General features: G+C 34.0%; 1 protein-coding gene across 13 annotated transcripts in view; it reads right to left on the bottom strand.

Moving 5' to 3' along the window:
* Window positions 1–21321, bottom strand: part of SOX5 (SRY-box transcription factor 5) — a 1089507-nt gene that overhangs the window by 358272 nt on the left and 709914 nt on the right. For 10 of the 13 annotated variants that reach the window (XM_066354437.1, XM_066354444.1, XM_066354418.1 and 7 more), the window contains one exon: window positions 14945–15176. In XM_066354437.1, the coding sequence (XP_066210534.1) occupies window positions 14945–15175 (231 nt within the window). In that variant the 5' untranslated portion in view covers window position 15176. The remainder of the gene's footprint in view (window positions 1–14944; window positions 15177–21321) is intronic. The other 3 variants (XM_066354494.1, XM_066354488.1, XM_066354507.1) reach the window with 1 other exon arrangement.

Here is a 21321-nt window from a genome sequence, read left to right as displayed (position 1 = left end):
AGAGAATATAATGAAAGCTATGGGTACTCTAAAAACATCTGTAAATAAATATGTATCTCAGAACTTCAGGAGGTTCACGGATTCCAGAAAGCTCTCCCTACAACGCTTAAAGTGATTTAACAACCAGGTTGAAAACACTTGCCCCGCAGATTTGTGAAGAAGCAGGGTAGGGGCTATATCTGAGGGACGGAGCACCTTCAGCTCCACCAGGGAGCACTATGAAACAGTCACTCGCATGAAGGACTCTCGGAAGTTTGCCACTTCCTTTGATTCAAATTCCAGTAATGTGCACTAAGCACAGAAATCTATACATTGGATTTTGATTGCTTTAGGAACATGTTAATATGGGGGAAAGAGCATATTTCCTATATGTTTTAATAAAGCAGAACTTCAAAAAAATCCTGAAGGGAACAGGTAAGGCTGTCAGAAGGGTGAAACAAATTTATCTTATGACCTTCTCTTTCTCCCTCACTTTTAAATAAAGAAATACAAAGAATCGGAGGGATGAAGCTGTGCCTGGTAAACTCTGGAGGATGAGATAACTTGGGTGCTTCTATCTAAGGTGTAATACCACTGCTAGTTTTCTTGGGCTATCCCTCTACCCAACTAAATGGGAAGCCAGTGTCTGAGCTTTATTTCCCCTTTCTTTACCACAAATCAATTCTTGTGGAAAGCACAGAAATAAACTTTCACATAATTTAATAGGCTACCTGTAGAATAACATCGAATTAAAATAACAGTAAATATATTTGAAATTCCAATGTATCAATGTACAAAGTTGTCATGCCATGTTTAGAACACTGGCTAAATAAAATCTTACTATTCTACTTGAAGTGTGACCTTTTTATCTAATTGCATCTATCTGTTGTCACCTTAATATAAAAAAACATTTTTTTTCTATAGTAATTATAAAGATGGCTACAGTCTAACCCCCAAATGCTTTGAGGGTATAAAAAGGGAGAGAGAGAGAAAGAAAAAGACTGAGAGAAACTTCCATATGATCTTTCTCTACCAGGCAGCAATTTCCCCAGATGAAGAAGTCACCACTGTTTAACAATGTGCTGCCATGTTAATTTAGTATGACAAAATAAAGCAGTAATCTCGGCTCATGGACGCTGTAAACTTCCTGCTATCCAGGAACATGCTCAAGTCGATTTGCACTGTATATCACTTTATACAATTGCCATTACAAAGCCCCCTGAGTTCCCACATGTAAATTTTTCCATCCTTTACTTCCTGTAGCCCCCCTCCTCTTTTCTCTTTCATTCTCTCCCAATTTCTTTCTCCCCACTTCATATCCAGGTAGAAGACATCCACTCAGCACTAATCTCTGAAAACTTAATGCGCTGCACATGACAAGGAACACACAATACACATCCCTCATGCAACCACTCTGTCAAGTCCCCCTATTTAAGAGAAGATGTTCAGGGACTTAGATAATCCATTGATCCCACTTGCATCGGCTTTTATATTTCAATCTGTCGTGTTAAATTGTCAAGGGGAGAGATTAAACTGATGTTTCGTGATTCGAGATTTACTTTCCTAGGAATGATAGTTTTCAAAGCTTGTCTTACTAAGTTCTTCTTAAAGATTATCCCTAAGAAAGCTGATGTATTTTTACTGGTAGAAATCTAGTAATTAAACGATGAAGTGTTTTAGGTAAGGACATTTTGGAGATATTCAGGGTAATAAACATAAAAATCTAAAACTGAATAAAACTTGGGTTTTTAAAAAAATGTCATCCGTGTGGTTCTCTTTGCATGAAGTAAAACAACATATGTAAAAAAGGGGGAAAACACGCTTCTATCTCTGTAAAACAAAAATAATTATAGAATAACTAAAGAGGACATATGTGAACAGAGAAGAGTTTTTATGATTGGAAATAAAAAGATCCCATAAAGTCCATTAGAAAAGTGACCAAAGTTTTAACCATTGAAACAAAGGCAGAAATATATGTTTAAATTCAAGAATTAATAGATAGTGAAGTATATGTTTTGTTTAGTTGTGATAGTTTTAGATACAACATGTCAGATGTCTGATAGGTCAAGCTATAATATAAATCCATTTGTGTTATGCCTCTTATCACATCCTGTTTTCATCATTTCAAGCTGCCCTTATGGGTAAAGAAAAATGAGAGATTGAAGGGCTAAACAGTAATAAACACAATACGAATAACCAAAGGATTGAATTCTCCACTGTCTCTCATACATTTCTTAACTGAAACAGGAATTTTAAAATATATTGAAATATAGAAAAACAAAACTAAACAGTAAGTGGATATGCTAATAAAACCATAGTAATAAACAAGAACCTCATTAGCCCTGTTCTAAAAGAAAATCATTATGTAGCCTCTAGAATATTTATGCAAGACAACTTAAGCAATGTGTAAATATATTCCATTCCAAAATAGTTTTGCTGTTTCGTTTGTGTCGATGTTCTTTTTCTTTGGTAAACTATTTGCAGAAGTAAAATATGTGAAGTCATAGAATGTTGTGATCTTCTATGAGTGATCTGGAGAGCAACTGGGCTGAGAGAGTTAGAGCTGTGATGGAAAGGGAATTCACATTAACTGAATACAGCAGTCCCTTGTCTTTCACGGGGGTTAGGTTCCAGAACCCCCCACCCGTCATAAGCAAAAATACACAAAGTAGCAATCTTATATCTATTTTATTATTTATATATATTTTAAAGCTTTATCAACACTCCCCCTACTCTTGTGTGTGTGTGTGTGTGTGTGTGTGTGTGTGTGACAGAGACAGAGACAGAGAGAGGGACAGACAGGAAGAAAGAAAGATGAGAAGCATCAATTCTTTGTTGAGATACCTTAGTTGTTCATTGATTGCTTTCTCATATGTGCCTTGACCGTGGGGCTACAGCAGATTGAGTAACCCCGTAACCCCTTGCTCAAGTCAGCGACCATGGGCTCAAGCTGGTGAGCCTTGCTCAAACCAGATGAGCCCATGCTCAACCTCGGGGTTTCAAACCTGGGTCCTCTAAGTCCCAGCCCAACGCTCTATCCACTGCACCACCACCTGGTCAGGTTCCCCTCACTCACTATAAACCTTTCCTGCACTGTTATTAACCTTTCCCACACTCTTATAAACACTTCCTATTCTCTTAAACACTTTCTATACTCTTAAACCTGCATAATTTTAACAACACATAAAATTCTATTATATGGGTACTCACCAATGTACTCATATACACTACAACTTGAATGATGAAGATGAAGACTTAATATTTTTAATATCTTTTAATTAATATTTCTTATATGTTTTATATTGTTTTCATTTTTAGGCTAGAAAATGCTTATTTTATTTACCACAAAAATAATTAAAATAATAAATATATAAAAATACCTATATACCACAACATCCCTCAATATAGTGAAAAATCCACAATACAAAATTAGATATATACAATTTAAAAATCTGCAATACACTAAGACCTTGAAAAGTGAACCGCTATATGGTGAGGGACAACTATATTCACTACAGGAGAAGTACTGTAGGTAATTTTTGTTTTTATTCATTCTATCAACTATATATAAGTTAAATATTATAATTTCAACATGGAGATAAGAAAAGTTGCATTCAGATTGTCTTCGATGAGCATGTGTACTGGAGACATCCATTCATCCATTCAACTATAGTGTGATATTTTCAGTATGTCAACCACAGTACCAGAATCTAGAAATAGAGTGCTGAACAAGACAGACATATTACCCCAAGGGGACCATAGAGAGTTCTCCTTTAAATGAGTTTGCATCTCATGTTCAAGATAAGTCACATCCGAAAATACTGTGATAAGTCACATCCAGAGACTACTGGACCACTTAATATTGGATGGGAATGTGGGTAACATTCTTCCAAGTTACTAAAAGGAAAAAACATGACTATTGGGAGCCCAAAAGAAAACCCATAAGGTTTTCTTATGGTAATTAAGAGTAATTAGCCAACAGAGTACAAATTATTCCAGAATTATAGCATCTATTAATTGTTTCTATGTGCCAGGCACAGTTCAAAGACACTTTTGAGAATTCTACTATTCAATCCTCACCTCACCTCTACATTGAGAGGTGCTCATATTAACCCCATTTTCAGAGGAGAAACAAAGGCACAGAGAATGCCACAAAACACAGACAGCATTACACACTTCACAAAATATGGAATTATGACTGGAACCCATGCAGTTTTAAGGGTGGATTTAGACTCTTTACTACTGCATTTGACATCTCATAATCTTATCAAAATGCAGTTCTGACTTGCCTTAGGTAGATTTTTGTGATGGCTGTGGTGGCTGCTCTTGAACAGCGCTAACAACCTTAAACAAAAATTTAGCTATCAACAATATTTATTATAATTGAATATGTCATAATATTTGACTGAGAAACAGCATCTCAGATAGAATTAGCTCTGTTTTTAATTATTTAAAATATTATTTAAAAACCTTTCAATGAAAAGAGACTGAAATTTCTATTAAATTTCTCATTTCAAAACATTGTTCCTTAGTTTAAAATCTTCTCACCAGTTACTTAAATTTATAAGAATTAAAAACATATGACATCTAAATACAGTGTACTATTTTTCTCTAACATCATAGAATATAAACATTTCTTTACACATTTGTTTAACCAATAAATAACCTTTACCAAGATCCTGATTTATTCCAGGCACCAGAGTCCTTTATATGTGTTGACTTTAAACATTATTAAGCACCCTGAGAGTTAGATGTTATTGTTCTCGTTCCCATTATACAGATGTCAAAAATAAAGTGCAGACAATTAGAATAATTTGCCAAATGTCGCACAAATATCAAACAACATAACTCGGAATATACTCAGTAATTTTTTCACTAGGAGCTATGTGCTAAACCACTATATTATGCCAAGAGTTGTATAGCCAGAACACAAATTAATGCTAATCTTTATGTGAAAGGTTTAGCGAATAATCCTTCGGAATGCCACATATTGCCTACCATCCTGCATAAAACTTCCAGTACACCTTCTGCAATAATTAAATCTCTTGGTCCATTTAAATTCAGCTAAAACGATTTTTTTTTTTTTAAATCAAGTTGTCTCTAAGTTAAGATATGATAATCAAGTAACTATTTCCCACAAGTATTTCTAAAGGATTTCAAAATGATTTATTCTGACAACTATGTATAAAGATGAGTTTCATGTGTGTATGAGTGGAAAGGCAGTGAACACAGTTATAAACTGCTTGGATAGTGAAGTCATGAGTCCAAACTCTACCACTTAGCTATTAAACAAATCACTTCAACCAAGACTGTTTTCCATTGGTAAATTGAGGATAACCACAGTTGCTGAACTTGCTGCATTGACATCAAAATTAGCTAATAAAGAAACATATAAAACATGAAATCTCACACCTTCTTATTATTAGTAATTATTAAATATCATATTCTAAAGAACACTGTCTGGAATCTCCCATAATTGAATTGCACTTATCCAATAGGCTGTAAGATATATGTACGCAAGACTTTCAAAGGTACAAAAAAAAAAAAAGACTTTCAAAGTTGTTTCTTCTATTTCACAGGCAACCCTGAGGAAATCAGAATTTCAGACACAGAAGACGCATATTACCTGACCCTGGGTCCCTAGTGTGTAAAGCATCCCAGCCCTGCCACAAAGCCTAAAGATGGATTATCTAACAGCCCAGTAATCTCCCCTCTTCAGGAACATATTTATATAGAGGGTAGGGTCCAGTACGGCAGGAGAGGTGATTACCAGGCTTAAGTGTATTATTAACTGTAATGCTGTAAGTTATTATACTTAATTTTTTGTTACCCATTAATATAGTTTTTGACTTTTTAACATGATATATATTTTATAATTATAAATACATGCAAAGCTACTTTAATAGCACCTTTGTAATTATACCCCTTTTTTCATAATCCTACCATGATTTTATATGTTTTATGAACCCTTAGAATATTATTTTCTCATTTAGGGATATCGACCAACAAGATTAACTGCTTTATCTTGAGACCGGCTGGATTTTTTAAGAGCTAAGAGGAGACACTGAAGTAAACAAGGCTTCTCTATATAATGATAACATTGTTTGCTCTGCAGCCACAGAAGCTGCCTTGACTAAATAAGACACAAAATCCAGTCACTTGTGCTCATTTACTCTACCATGTGATATCAGTGTCACAGAGCTGGCCAAGGCTGCTCTCCTTACACTCACACCTCATCTGTTCACATAGATCGTTCCTAAAAATGGTCTCTAGGAAATTTTTTTTTTTAATTTGCCTTTGTATTAAGAGGATATGTAGCCAAAGGGACAGATTACAATTATCAACTTAGTTTTATATTTATGTTCATTTCAAATACCAAACAATCCCACCCCATTAACTAGTTGAATACAGAAAAACATAAAATTTACTTTCTAAAAAAGAAATGGTGAAAAATGGCACAAGATGATCAAAACTGATAGCATAATGAAACATTATCATGAATTCAGTTTTAATGCCAGTGCAAATTATAGACATCTCAGGCCTTTGTGGAGTAAGTAAAGAACTTAAATACACTTAATGCTTTCAAATGCACCTAATGTGGCCTACATAGTGTCCTAAGCATTTTGAAATCAGACTGTCATTTCTTAGAGAATTTCTCTTGAAAAGTACTTTCCCCTAATCTCTCTATTAGACTTCTTTTCAATAGAATTTCTTTCTATTTTTTTAACTTACCCCGCTCCTAAAAAGTCAGGTATTTGTGTTTGTCTATACTTTTCAAAGAGAAAGCTAGATGAGTCTAATTGCCAAAATAAGTGAGAAAAAGAAATTACAATAAAAATCTAATACTTACATTATGATTTCACTTTAATATCCAAATTAATTGCTAAATAGTTGTGCTTTTTGGAGAGGCTAATATAAAAAGATCCTTTTTTCCTTTGTAGGTATAATGGATAGTCATATTGAGCTGATATAGGCAAGAGAAAATATGGTATAATTATTATTTGAAATATTTTGAGGTCCCATTGGCAACTGAGTTACTGAGTCATGTAGACTTCATATCAATTCTTAGAATTCTGATTCCAACACTACAAAATTACTATTTCTATATTCCCTTCCAAAAGAAATATGAAGACAAAAATTAACTAAGTTAAACAATCAAGAACTGATTGAAAACAATGACAGGCTATCAAAAAATTTAAAATGGAAGCTAGTACAGGCACACAAAGGATATGAGACCCGCTACAGCACGAGACTGTAGGCATTTGGCTTTGTCGATCTGATAAGTACAATTAAAAAATTATAACTTAGGAACAAAAATAGAATTCTAAGTGGTTTTATTCCAAGTAAGAACATTAAAAAGTAAACTTACCATTTACTATCACCATTAGCTTATAAGAAAAAAAGTAAAATAATATCACATGAGGGAGCATTTGAGATCTTGCTCCCTGCATATGTCATCAGTTTGGCTCAAATAAACTCTTATTAAAATCCAAATAATACATACAATCTGAATAACTGAAGACATATAGGTTTGTGCAGAACTCATGACACTGTCCTAGTTTACTAAAAATCAATTAAAATTGTATCACAGAGCCAATGGATCAATTAATCACATACCATAAGAGAAACCCAGGCTTGCTGCAGGAAGGTTTGGCAAATCCCCAAGAGGCAATATATGCAAATAAGAAGGAAGTATATATCAGTGCACAATGGTGCTGATTCTCCTGCCCTGTCTCCCTCCCTGATAATGGCTCCATTGAGATCTACAAGAAGACCCATTTAAGAATGTTTTCTGATAGAGCAAATTGAAAGAGAGATAAAGAAGAGGAGCAAAGGAGGAAAAGAGTCAAAAGAAGAAACTGAGGAAGAACTGAAAACACAACATCTAAGATACATAATGAAGCTTGGTTCCCAATCTTTTCATTATTTTTAACATGCAAGTATAAATGACCCTATTATGCAGGCCTCAGAATAACAAATGAGATGAACCATGAGTGTCTATCCAATCCATAAAATCAGGAACACTATTCAAGTAAGTTTCCATCATAGCTACTTAGTGTCCCTTCTAGTTTCAGCATCCTTGCCAAATAGAACAGCACTCTTTCCACTTTATTCAAGGTGTTCATCCAGATAAAGGAAATTTTAGAAACCCAATAACTAAAATAGTTGCATTTATTCCTATTAAGATGAGGCACATATTTTAGTAATTTCCCCATCTTTTAGAGATAGTTGTTTACAGTGTATTTTGATCTCAGTATTGTTTTAACTTGCTCTTTTATTTCATATTTCTTCTTAAAAATAATATAATAGCAAATCAGAACTATACTATCATTTAAAAACCTTGCACTACTGATACTTGATCCAATAGGTATATATTTTATATCTTGGCATCTACTAATTTTTTGTGGAGACAATCTCAAACAAAACATTTTTTTGATCCCCACAAACAGAAGATCTTACAACTGTGAATTTCCTTATGATTTGTTAGCCTGTATAAGGGTTCTAATATTTTATATGACATTTTGGTACTTTTTGTGTTTATCCACACTCCATACTTCCCAAGAAGCTTCAAAAGGGAAGAGATCAGTTCTTATTTATGTATTTTTTGCTCCATAAGACTCACCTGACCATAAGACACACCTAGTGTTTTAAGGAGAAAAATAGAAAAAAAAATATTCTGAACCAAATGCTGTGTTAAAATATTTAATAAAATATACTTTTCACCCTATAAGACGCATGGGCATTCTCCCCTCCACTTTTGGAAGAAAAAAAGTGCATTTTATGGAGTGAAAAATATGGTAGTTCTGTATCTCTGTTGATATGTGTTGAGTTGAATTTTTTCACAATAGTCCCTATTAAATAAAAGCTATTACATTCCATTAGGCCAAATATTTTGCAAACACATGGTCTCCCAATACCACATTAGAAGTTCTTACTTATTCTTCTGTCACTGCACAGCAATATGTGGGAATGCTAACAGTACACCCTAACTAAGTGTCTTCAACTACCTCACAAATCCCATATAAAGTGATTTTTTTAATGTGAGAATACATTCATTAATTTCTCAAGGCTCAGTTAACTTTCAACTCAGTACCAAATACAATGGGTTAAGTATATGAAATATCTTATGAATCAAGTTTTCCTCAATTTGATATTAGATGCTCCCCCAACCAAACAGAATGGAATTGTACAGCAATTAGAAAACCAATCTATTGCACAACTTATCCAATGGCTTTGCTGGACCCTGACTGATTGTTTTCACATGTCCTCAGTTCTGCTAGCCCTGGGGGTGATTTCCAGAAACAATGTAAGTATAAAGACTGAACCTTGTACATTCAAACACAAGCCTGGGATTATATCTAGACAAATAGCTTCATGTGGTATTTTCTGAGAACATTTACAGAATAATATTTGTAACAATGTGATTTCATTGTATGATAAACATCAATTTATCATAAAAAAATACAAACTTGTCACTATTTTCACCTCATTGCAGTTGAATTGGCCTTATTCAGATAATGGAGCCTGACTCTTAAAAAAAACAACAGTTAAAGATAAACTATGTGAAATCCATGATGTGTGTGTAGAATTATACTGCCTATTGCAATGTTATACTGCCATACTGCACATATGGCTTCCAAACTTATTTTATTTGAATCTTTCTGAATCTATTCTCCATGTTATTAAACTGAGCACATTCCACATCATTCAAAAGTAATCACACTTTAGTCTAGAGTATAGGAGACTGCTCTCCCTATATAATTCTCATTATTAGAACTGGCACAAGAACCACACTGGTGTTAACAATGGTACGCATTATACTATCACAATAATTTATGCTAGGTAGGATGTACAAAGCTATCCAGAAATTTAAAAGCTTATAAAAAAAAGTAGGAATTTTTACCATACCATCATTAAGGTCCTATTCTGTGACTTATTTTTAAATAACACATGCATGCTTTCCTTTCCTCCTTAACTTTTCTGAACAGTACTTCACACATAACATTATTCTAGTCACACATCAAAAATACATTACTAACGACTGTTAGATTACAAGCAAAATGTATATAAAGGATATTTGGAGACAGAGCTATAATATAGCAATTAAAATTATTTTGGGTAAATAAAGCATCCCAGGAGTTGACAGTGAGCTGCCTCTCTCTGCTGTGTGCACTGAATAAATTATTTCAGTGTTTAAGTTTGCCTTTCATAGGTTGAAGACTTGTAATTGTATTACTTGATTCTCAGTTATACATCTAACTTCTGTAATATATCAACTTAAGGAGACACCCTTTTCTTTTTGTGATGAACTACAGAAGAAGTAGATTCACACTGGATGTTGTTTTAAGATAAAGTGTGCCTGAAATGCTTAAACATATTAAGGAACATCCAGTTTATCATTAAAACAAATATATTATATACCCAAAATTATCTAATAATTCCAGGAAAATGTTGTCAAAATAAACAATAAAGGAAATGTTAAAATGTATTATAACTTTGTATTTCTGAATCAAATCGATCTTTAAATGTTAAAATATTATACACACGTCATTTATTTCATATGTAATTCAGCTATCTTTAAATGGGCAACTCAAATTATTTTGTTATAAAATATTATATAATTAAAAAGACTATATTTTAAAAAAATCATTCTTGGGGAAACAGCCCCTCTATACTTACACAAAACTGTTCGTTCAACTCAAGAGAGCCAAAAGGAGTTAAAAAGAGAGTTTGGTTGAGATAAGAATAGGCTTTTTGTGAAGGGGAGGGAAGCAACTGATAATTCAGTAACCACAGGTGGTCAAGACTTTTATTTCACATCACATTTGACACTAGAATGACAATCTCACCAACAGAAGTAGCGTGATAGAAAATGAGCACCTAAATGGCTACCACAGAGTTCCCTGGCCGCCTCTATTGCTCTACCTGATTTTTCTTCAGACATTATTCCCTCTGGTGCTCATAATCATGTTGGTTTATATGAGAACATGTTCTGCAGGGTTCTTCACATCATGAAATAACTCCATCTTTATCATACCCATTATTAAAAATGAGTCAGAAATTAGTGATTCTCACTTGTCTCTGAAATTCTGATGTGATAGCCTCCCAACCCATTTTTTTTAAAGGAGTGGAGCAAGAATGATAGCTTAGAAGAATAATCGTAGCTCAGACCTTCAATAAAAATGAAGCTGAGAACTGCCTTTCCGTTCATGTCAGAAGCACACTTGCCAACCTTGCCCTTTACCTTTGGGAAGATTATATGAGAATTAAGCTTGGTTAGTAATTGCTTGGCAAGATTTTGAGCACTTCAGAGAAGGAACCAACAGTCTTTTTCATACCTATAGTTATTCATGTCTCAATCTTACATTGATTAGAAACCAAACAGGACTTTATAAATATATGAATATAAGCTGCTCAACAAAAATAACAGTTATGAAGTATGCAGAAGGTTTACCTCAGGAAATATTCTCCAAGTTAAATTTTATATGGAAAGCATCACTCTATAACTTCAAGCCATGATTATAAAGATTGCTCATCAGTTTTACTTTGTCTCTAAACTCTATGGGCAATAGATAGTGTAGACCTCTCAATATATATTTTTTTTTATTTAAGAACATAGCATAAATGTCACACATAAATCAGCAATGAAATCTGGAAGCTGTTTTCTCCCCTTAACTGAGCTCTATGATGCAAAGACCATGAACTATCCTTTCTATTTTCAAAGATATTGACTAGGAAAAAAAGTAGAAAGTGCATTTTCCTATTGAAATAAAAACACCTGTTATGTAAATATGACAATGACCTGGTATCCAGGAAAAAATATAAAAGTGTTTGTGTTAAATAATGATTCTATAAATATATTCGATCATTTTGATATGTGGGTAAAATATATCTTAATAAGCTTCAGAGCAGAATATACCATAGCCATTATGACATACTTTCTGCTTTCTGAATATACTACACTAGTCGGTTATTTTATTGTTCTAAAACTTCTAGAAAATCAGCATATTCACCATGAAAAACAAAATATACTTTGCCCAAAACATATATTTAATCATCCATAGAAACTCTGGCATTTAATCGGTATCATAAATTAATTACCTATTACATGCTGGGTATGAGAAATACAAATATATGACTATGCTTTCAAGGGGTGCATAGAAAAGCAGACATGTACATACATAAATTATAATAAGGCCATGAGAAAAGATAGAAACAAGTGTCATAGATAAAAAAGAATGACGCAGCAACCATTCTGCCTTGGGATGTCCATGAAAACATCTAAGAAGAAGCAACTTACAAACCCAGTCCTGTGGGAGACACACAATTCACTGGGTAGGGAAAATATAAAAAGGGAGATGTTTTCCAGGTAGAAAGAAGAAAGCTGTGTCATTTGAGGTCACTTGGTATGTTTATAAATATGTGTTGAATGCTTGGCATGACTGGAGCATTGGTCCCATGGCAGGATGTGGCAAGACAAGAGACTAAAGCCAGTTGGGTGCTAGACTATATAGAATTTCAGGCCAAGGTAAAGAATTATATCCAAACTGTTTTAACTTCTAGCACAGCAGATCTTAAGCCATTTGTGTTGCAGATCTACTTGAAAATCCGATGAAACCATATTTTTACTCAGTAAGTGTGTATATACATAATTCTTCACTCATTTTCAGGAGATCCATATACCCTGGTTAAGACTTTCTGCTCTTGAGGAAGTTGCTTGACAAAAGGAATTGTATCTGATCAAATCTATTTCAATAGTTCCCACCAAAAAGCTTGGTACGAAGTTAGGCAGTTCACAGATTTTATTTAATTGAACTGAATACTCCATTACAAACTGAATAGTTTCATTTTCACTGACTTCTTGCATCACAGAATCCTCTCATTTCAACTGCAATATGTAATTTAATATATTTTTCTTATACTCACCCTTAAGTGTACTTAAGTAATTTCCCCCTTATCTTTGTGGTTTTCTTCTAGTCATAACTATTAACATCCACTCCTTCAAATTTGTATTTATGTTTACAGTAGTATCATAAGAAAACCAAAGCAAGAAGTATTCTCAATGGGGCAATTCCAGAGAGAAAGCAATGGTCAAAATACTGAGAGGAAAAGGGCATTGGCAGTGACGCAGCACCGAATGAAGGGCCTGACATCATGACCCCGTTGAACTGCACACTGTCATTTTCCCTCTTTCTTTATCTAGTTTCATCTTTTTGAGAAAAGGCCAAAAAAGCTGTACCATTACACTTAACTAACATAAACTTAGAGCAGAGAAGAAAGGGGGAATTATAGATACGTAGTATGATTTAACTTGCCAAATAAAAGATAATCAGAAAATAAAATATGCTCGTGCTCTTGGAAAAAGCTTGTAATATGTGTAAGCACGGACTCCAAAATTAGACTGTCTGGGTAAAACCCTGGGGCTTCCACTGATTAGTTGTGATCTGGAGCAAGTTTTTTAAACTCTCTGCACCTCAGTTTCCTCATCTGTAAAATGGGATTAATAATAATACTTCATTGAAATATTGTGATGCTTAAATGAGTTAATATATGCAACATGCTTAAAATCTATGTAAGTACTACGTAAGTGTTAGCTAAAACTTTATTCTTGGTGTTAAAACTTGTACACAGTTAAATACCTAGAGCAGGGGTGCCCAAACTTTTTACACAGGGGGCCAGTTCACTGTCCCTCAGACCATTGGAGGGCTGTCACATACAATGCTCCTCTCACTGACCACCAATGAAAGAGGTGCCCCTTCCGGAAGTGCAGCAGGGGCCGGATAAATGGCCTCAGGGGGCCATAGTTTGAGGACGCCTGAAGAGCAATGTTTACCTATAAGGCCTAACATTTTGAATGAGAGTATTTAAATCTAATGTGACTACCAAAGATTAGTGTCTGTTTCACAGCTATTAGAAGACATCTGATTCTAGTGATTTAACTCCATATATGATAATGGAATAATATAAACAAGTGGATGTATTTCAGTACCATGCACATTCATGATGTATAATAATTTCCTAGGAAAAGCAAAAAAAAGTACTTAACAAAATCAGAATTGTCTATAAATATTTGAGACTATGTGATAAAACATTTTTGTTGGTGTAATATGATTCAAATTAATGGCACCATCATTCTTGAAAGTAAAGAGGAGAAAAGGTCACGAAAACATGACATACACCCAAGCAGCCATGTTGAAAAAGCAAGGGTGGTTTTCTGGCAGCTAAGAGCCCTGCCACCTTGCCAACAAGTTGATTACAGGTATTTAAGTTCCTAGGATGGACCTAAAAGCCTTATTTGTGTGTGTCTGCTGCATAATCTTTAGCCAAAGATGCTACACTGCCTTCTTTCTTCTCAGTTTCCCAGTGATCCAGACTCCAGGGTGAGAGACCATATAATTTATCCTGAGTCTTAAACCCTGGAATGGGATACACCAGAGAGTGACTGAAGTATCGAAACAACAGCATAAATGGGGCAAGGTTAGAAATTAGTACAATCACATTAGGAAACTAGTCTCTATGGACTATATTCTTATCTAATATGTTAGAGATTGGAATTCAATCTGAGCAAAGCAAAAATTGAAAAAACAATGATTTACTGTTGTGGAAATCTTCAAACTATGTTGTATCTGGAAAAACCATTTATTAGAAATGGTATGACATCTAACTTTCTTGCTAACTTATTTTAAATGTGATATTTTAAAATTATTCTTATACTTACATTTTTTTCCTCAAATTAAATCATAAGTATGTCAAAAGCAGAATTCTTGAAAAAAGAAAGCATATTTTTTTTATTTCCCTACTACAATCAATTCACTTATAAAGGATTCTAAGATGTTAGGAGTAAATCTTGTGTATGGTTATTAAGTAAATGATAATTATAAATCAAAGAATCGAAGCCAAACTATTATAAGACTAGACTGGTTTAAAAAATGAGTGTAGGCACAATAGACCATGAGAAACCTACCATTGTATTGTGCTGAGAAGTGGGAGTCCTATGGCCACAAGTCTCTTGCGTCAGCAGAGAAACTGGCTGAAATTCCTCAGAGTGAGGCTTGTTGGGAAAACTCACATGCAAGGGAAGGTGAAAGGCTGGGAGCCCGTCACTCTCCTCTTCTTCCACTTTCTGTCTGCTTGTCACCATGGCTACCTCTCCATCTGCTTCCCCATACGGAGAGGCTGGTCGCTTGGAAGACATCCTGGAAGGAACAAAAGAGGAGAAAATAATGAAACCTCCACATAAATCCTTAATGCCATCATTGTGTGGTTAGGGGCCATTGTAACAGAAATGCCTTTTTGTGCTAGCAGAGAGCAGGAAACCATCCAAATACCACTGCAAAGCATACACAATCAGAAACAATGGCCAAGCAGGTAGCAACAGAACAGTGCTTGTTTGTTGTGAGAATAATACACTAATATAGCACTTTCTTGTATTCTGGCTTTTTAAACAAGAGAATTCACCTAAGAATACTGCATAATGAAAAACCATTCCATTTTAAAGAAAAGAAAAATACTCATCTAGTTTTACACTTTGATAGACTTTATTGAAAACAGGACATCTATGAATAACAAATATGGTTGGGAGTTAAAAGAAGGGAAATAACTAAAATTTATTTCATCAAAAAATAAACAAACAAAAATTTCCATTTTTAAAAAATTTGCATTTTAAAAAGTAAGATTATTGTGAAAGACAGAGATATTGGTTAAACGTAAACCTCAGATTACAGGACAAAAAGTTTGATATTTGTTTAAATCTTAAAAATCAAGTGATTTTTACAATTTCTGTTAATCTTGAAACATTTGAGAATTTTTCTTCCCTAAACTTCTAAATCACCCCATTTAGATATTTAGTTCTAATGTCAAATTTTCAAAATAGTAAATAAAAGAGGTGATAATATAAAAATATTTTATTTATTCTGTGAAAGATTTAGGCATGGTTTATCAGACTTATTTATTCCATGGATAACTAAGAAAAAGAAAAAAATATAAAATAAAGATTTTTTGTCAAGCTAATGTCTATAGAACAATGCACTTAGATAAATGAACAAAAATTAAACATTTTTTATACTTATATCTAATTGAGAATATAATCAGAGGTTAAAAATATGTGGCAAGCATTTTTAGTTAAAGAGTTCCTTTTGCTTTCATTAAAAGTTTTTGCATAGCTGTATATAGAGTTAAAATTAAAAAAAAAATCTATTTATAACTTGATCAGACCTTGTTAAAACTGTAAGTTTTGTTCAACAAACAAAAGCATTTATAGAATCATCCATTCTTATCTGGACAGAGAGTATTAACTAACTGCAATGCCATTTCCTTCATATCCATCACTGGTTTTCAAATTTAAAATGTAATACCAAAAGAGATACCTCTAATTTTTCTTAAATAATAATAGTAGTCTTAGTATTGGAAGTTTTGAAAGAAAAATACTCAAGTACTAAAGATATTCTATTAAGAAATAATAGCACTGTAGAAAAAAAATAAGGCTTTGGAATCAAACATAGATTAAAAAAACTGATTCTACTTCTTACAAACTGTGAGACTTTAATCTATCTCAATTTGTTCATTTTAAAGTAAGAAGTAATATATCCTCACAATGCTTTTTGAGAATGAACTGTATCTCATGTGAAAAATGACTTGTAGAGCATTTAGTATACAGTAGACACCTAATAAACAATAGCTGCTTTTATTTTACAAACATTAAAACTATAGTATGACCCACACCATCCTCAATAAACAAACTACAAAACTCCAAAATGAGGAAAGCAGATCACCTTCTATGAGTTACATTGTAAGATCAACATCAAATACAAAACCTCCTAATAGAGACATGGTCCATGGCCGGTCATATTTGACAATAAACTGATCAGGTGTGTTAGCAAGTGTTAAAGAAGATACATTAAAAGTAGGGGTCTTGATCATCTAATCGACAGGGAAAGAAGAGGAAATGTTGGTGGCTACCATGTAAGCACCGTCTAAAGAAGTGGACTGAGCCAATACAATTCAGGTAACTTGAACTGTTTATAACCTCATTACCAAGGTTTACTTCAAGTATACTCTTATGTATGGAGAAGGGAAATAAGGGGCTGGAGGTAACAGAAAGAGAATAGTCTTCTTGGTCAAATTTGCAAATCTGTATTTATCACCAAACTGACACATTGAACTATACACAGTTACTCTCAACAGTAGGGACATTGAACTTTCACTGTTCTGCTTCCATGCTCTTTAAGCAACTTCTGATTCCCATATAAAAAATGGGCTGACAGAACAGATTTAAAATATTTTAAGGTCTTTGTGATTTAGCAGAATAAATCAATAAAGGAACTTTTAATTATTTTTGGTTTCACATGCAACAAGACTTCAAGGAGATTATGCACTTATTATACAAACCATAGCATTTATGGTTTGTGTGGGCATTATCATTCTTGCTGGAATTACTAAGTTGGTATTCTGGTGTCTACGTCAGTCTTATGTACAGTCTCCTGCTGTCTGAAAACTCCAGGCTATTGGCAAGAGCCAGTTTCCAGGTTGTCAAAGCAGAAAGCTGGATCAGTTGGCCTCTTCTATGTTAACACATAATTCTATAGCTTTCTGAAGGCTTCTACTTTATAAATGTAATTATTAATAATAATTATAAAAAGTGAAAGTCCAAAAAGTAGGTCTTTTCAAAACTTCTAGTCATTTTAATATCTAAATTATCTTTATATATTGATGTATAAATGTTATATATAAATATTTGATCTATATAAATATATATATATAAATTCTATATAAACAGATATTTATATGAACAAAAATTACAAGGTCTAAAACACTGAGCACAGAAGAGTTATGGTGCCAGAAGCCAACTGATTTTGAAATACGACATATGTTATGTTCATTTCAATTCCATTTTCAGAGACTTATAGAATGTTCTTAATGTGTTTATTTTTGAAGTTATGTTCATACAATTCAGGTAAAAGATTTCTTAACAATTTTTTAAATAAATACAATAAAACGACACTAGTTACAGTTCAATAGTAGGCTAATAAGTCAGAATAAAAGAAAATACATAATGGCCTTGGCCAGCTCGCTCAGCGGTAGAGCATTGGCCTGGTATGTGGAAGTCCTGGGTTCGATTCCCGGCCAGGGCACAGAGGAGAAGTACCCATTTGCTTCTCCACCTATCTCCCGCTACTTTCTTTCTGTCTCTCTCTTCCCCTCCTGCAGCCAAGGCTCCATTGGAGCAAAGTTGGCCCGGGTGCTGAGGACGGCTCCATGGCCTCCACCTCAGGCCTAGAATAGCTCTGGTTGCAATTGAGCAACAACCCAGATGGGTAGAGCATTGCCCCTAGTGGGCTTGTCAGGTGGATCCTGGTCGGGCACATGCGGGAGTCTGTCTCTCTGCCTCCCCACTTCTCACTTCAGAAAAATAAATAAATAAAAAAGAAAATACATCACAAATTATTTACAGAGTTCTCAATCTGCTGATCATATTAGTCATGTTTAGTCTGACTTGTAATACTTCTAAAAATATTGATTAAAAATTACCAATAACATTTACTTCTTAAATTTTTGTTCATCTATCAAGGAGTTTCATTTTTGACAGTAAAAGCCTCATTCATTTCTATAAAGCATTAAGAAAACACTGCAAATTTCCATACAGTGTCTATCTGGGATATGTAGGGTTCCAATTCCTGCAGCTTGAGCTACACGGCTTCTTGCAATGCAAGGGTACCTGGGAACAATTTGAGGATCTGGGGTCTGCTCTTATGTATTCATTCAGCATTGATTTTTTTAAAGTCCTATGGTAGTATAATAGTTAGGCTTACCAATGACAAACTCAGACTTAAAAGAAACTGACAAGAGTCATAAACATAATACAATGTGAAAATAACTTGTGGATCTATGATGACATAATAGTAATCTTTAACTAAGTTTTGTGTACAGACAAGAAAATCTTCTTGAAAGAAATGATTTTTAATTCCTTAGCATAAGGGAATTTCAAATCATTTACAATTTACTGACCACTTACTATGTGTGAGATGTTTGAAGCTTACTTTAAAAAGGGGGATGCTGAGAAATATGGCCCAATTTCATCTCAGGTGTACAATGTTCCTGCAAGTGGCTGAGTTACATCAATGGAACAGATAAGAAAGTGCCTCCCTTGTAAGGGGAAACTTGCTTTACAAGGGGTCGTTGGCCTTTACTTGTTCCTGTAGCAATCTGCACAATCAGGCTACTCTGGTCCATATGTGAAAGTAACTTTAAATCTAGAGCCCTTTGCTATTGGCTAAAGACTCTCTACACACATTATAATTACTCCATAAGTAGGATGTCCCCAATTGTATTTAGACCTGGTTAGCAAATCTAAGGGTAGGGTAAAAGGTATGAGACTATAGCAGGAAACTACACCAGTGGTTCTAGAACTTGGCTGCCCGTTGGAATTATATGAAGAGGGTTAAATAGCATTGCTGCCTGGGTCACACTGACATTCTGTTGTTATTGGGTTTTGAGTGCATATGAGGTATCAGGATTTTTTCAAGCTTCCTGGTAATTGTAAAGCACAGTCACATTCGCAAATCATTTGCCTTAGTCATAATAATGCCCCTCACCCATGATGTCCAAATCCTAATTCCCGAAACCTGTGAATATGCTACCTTACAAGGCAAAAAGAGGTTTTGCAGATGTAATTAATTTAAGAATCTTAAAAAGAGGAGATTATTCTGGATATTCTGGGAGACCCAATGTAATAATAAAGGCCCTTACAGGAGGGCAGATCATAGTAGAGAGATTAAAAGATATTGTGTGGCTGGCTTTGAAAATAAATAATGGGGCCATTAACCAGAGATTGTAGGTGGCCTCTAGACACTAGAAAAGACAATGAAACAGATTCTTCCCTACACCCTCTTGAAGGAATGAATTCTGCCAACACTTTGATTGTGGGACTTTTGACCTCCTGAAAGTGAATACACGTGTATTATTTCGGTCACTAAATCTGTGATAACTTGTTGAAACAGCATTGGGAAACTAATATATCACTTAAACATATCTCCTTCACAGCTGGTATTTTTCTTTACAATCTGAAATCTTCCTACCTCAGATACATACTCATCTGTTCCTAATTTCATTTAGTTTTCTGTTCCAACATCATTCCCCAGTAAGGCCTTCCTTGCTTACTCTCCCTAAACCAGTACCTCCTCCCTTTGATGCTCTTTTCTCTCTGCATTTTTTATAGCACTTACCAGCACCTGACAAATTTCATACTTATTCTTTTGTTCATTATTTGTCTATCCCACTATAATATAAGATACAAGAAGGCAGACTTCATTTTTGTTCACAGCAACTTACTCAGTACTTAGAGTCACTTCCTAAAATAGTATTCTTTAAATAAATATGTTACATAAAAACTGAAATCAGCAACTCCTGTACTATTCTCTATGAAAAGTTGTAATACCTAATCTTCCAGTCTTACAGGACACCTATGTTTACACAATGTCTCAATATTGTCAGAAAAAAGTAAATCAAGCTCAGTGACACAATACCATTTTCAAAAATCATTTCCATGTAAATAAATGGCAAACTTTGTTTAATTACGTTTTTAAAGTACTTGTAGAAAAAACGTTATACTTCGTTTTAAAATATGTCAATAATAAAAACTAACCATTGAAGTAACTTTATAAAAATGTTTCAGAATTAATTATTAATAGACTTATTATTGAGGAATCATCTACCTACAGCTTTAAACTTAACTCTGTCTGCTTAGGATACACTCTTTGCTGCAATTATCTTGGAAAATGACATGTACAAGGTGAAAGAATTTGTATACAGAACAAACACAAAATGGAAGACTCAGAATAGGAAGTGCTTTCCTGATAATAATATTTTCTCTTTAAAGTTTCTTTCTTTCTCTAAATTATTTACTCTTTGGTTAATTCAGAGAAAAATCCTAGGAAGCAGTGCTTTCTACTGGTTATTCTTTTGGCCTGATATTATCTCTTTTAATGGTTGAAGTTTTTTATAAAAATTGAAAACAAAATCTATTAAGAACCGCAAACTGTAGCTCTTTTGCAAAGCCTTTCTTTCCCACTGTAATCAAAGTGACTTCACCTCACCTCAAGCTACATAAACTCTTGTCAGTAGCCCACCTGAAAAATTAAACATCAGTATAACCTGTGACATTTATTCAATAGTTGATTTTTTTTCTTTTTCTACCCCTAGAAAGGTAGGGATCCCGTGATCATGACTCTTGGTAGCCAAAACTAATCACAAGCATTTGGGCAGCAAGAGTGTCACATTGTAATTTCTTAAATTTCCCATGACACTAGAACATCTGACATTCAATAAGATTTTGTTAAGTACAGC

This window comes from Saccopteryx leptura, chromosome 1 (assembly GCF_036850995.1).
Source record: "Saccopteryx leptura isolate mSacLep1 chromosome 1, mSacLep1_pri_phased_curated, whole genome shotgun sequence".
Lineage (NCBI taxonomy): Eukaryota > Metazoa > Chordata > Mammalia > Chiroptera > Emballonuridae > Saccopteryx > Saccopteryx leptura.
The sequence above is the reverse complement of the archived record's forward strand: the minus strand, read 5'-3'. Positions and strand labels throughout refer to the sequence as shown.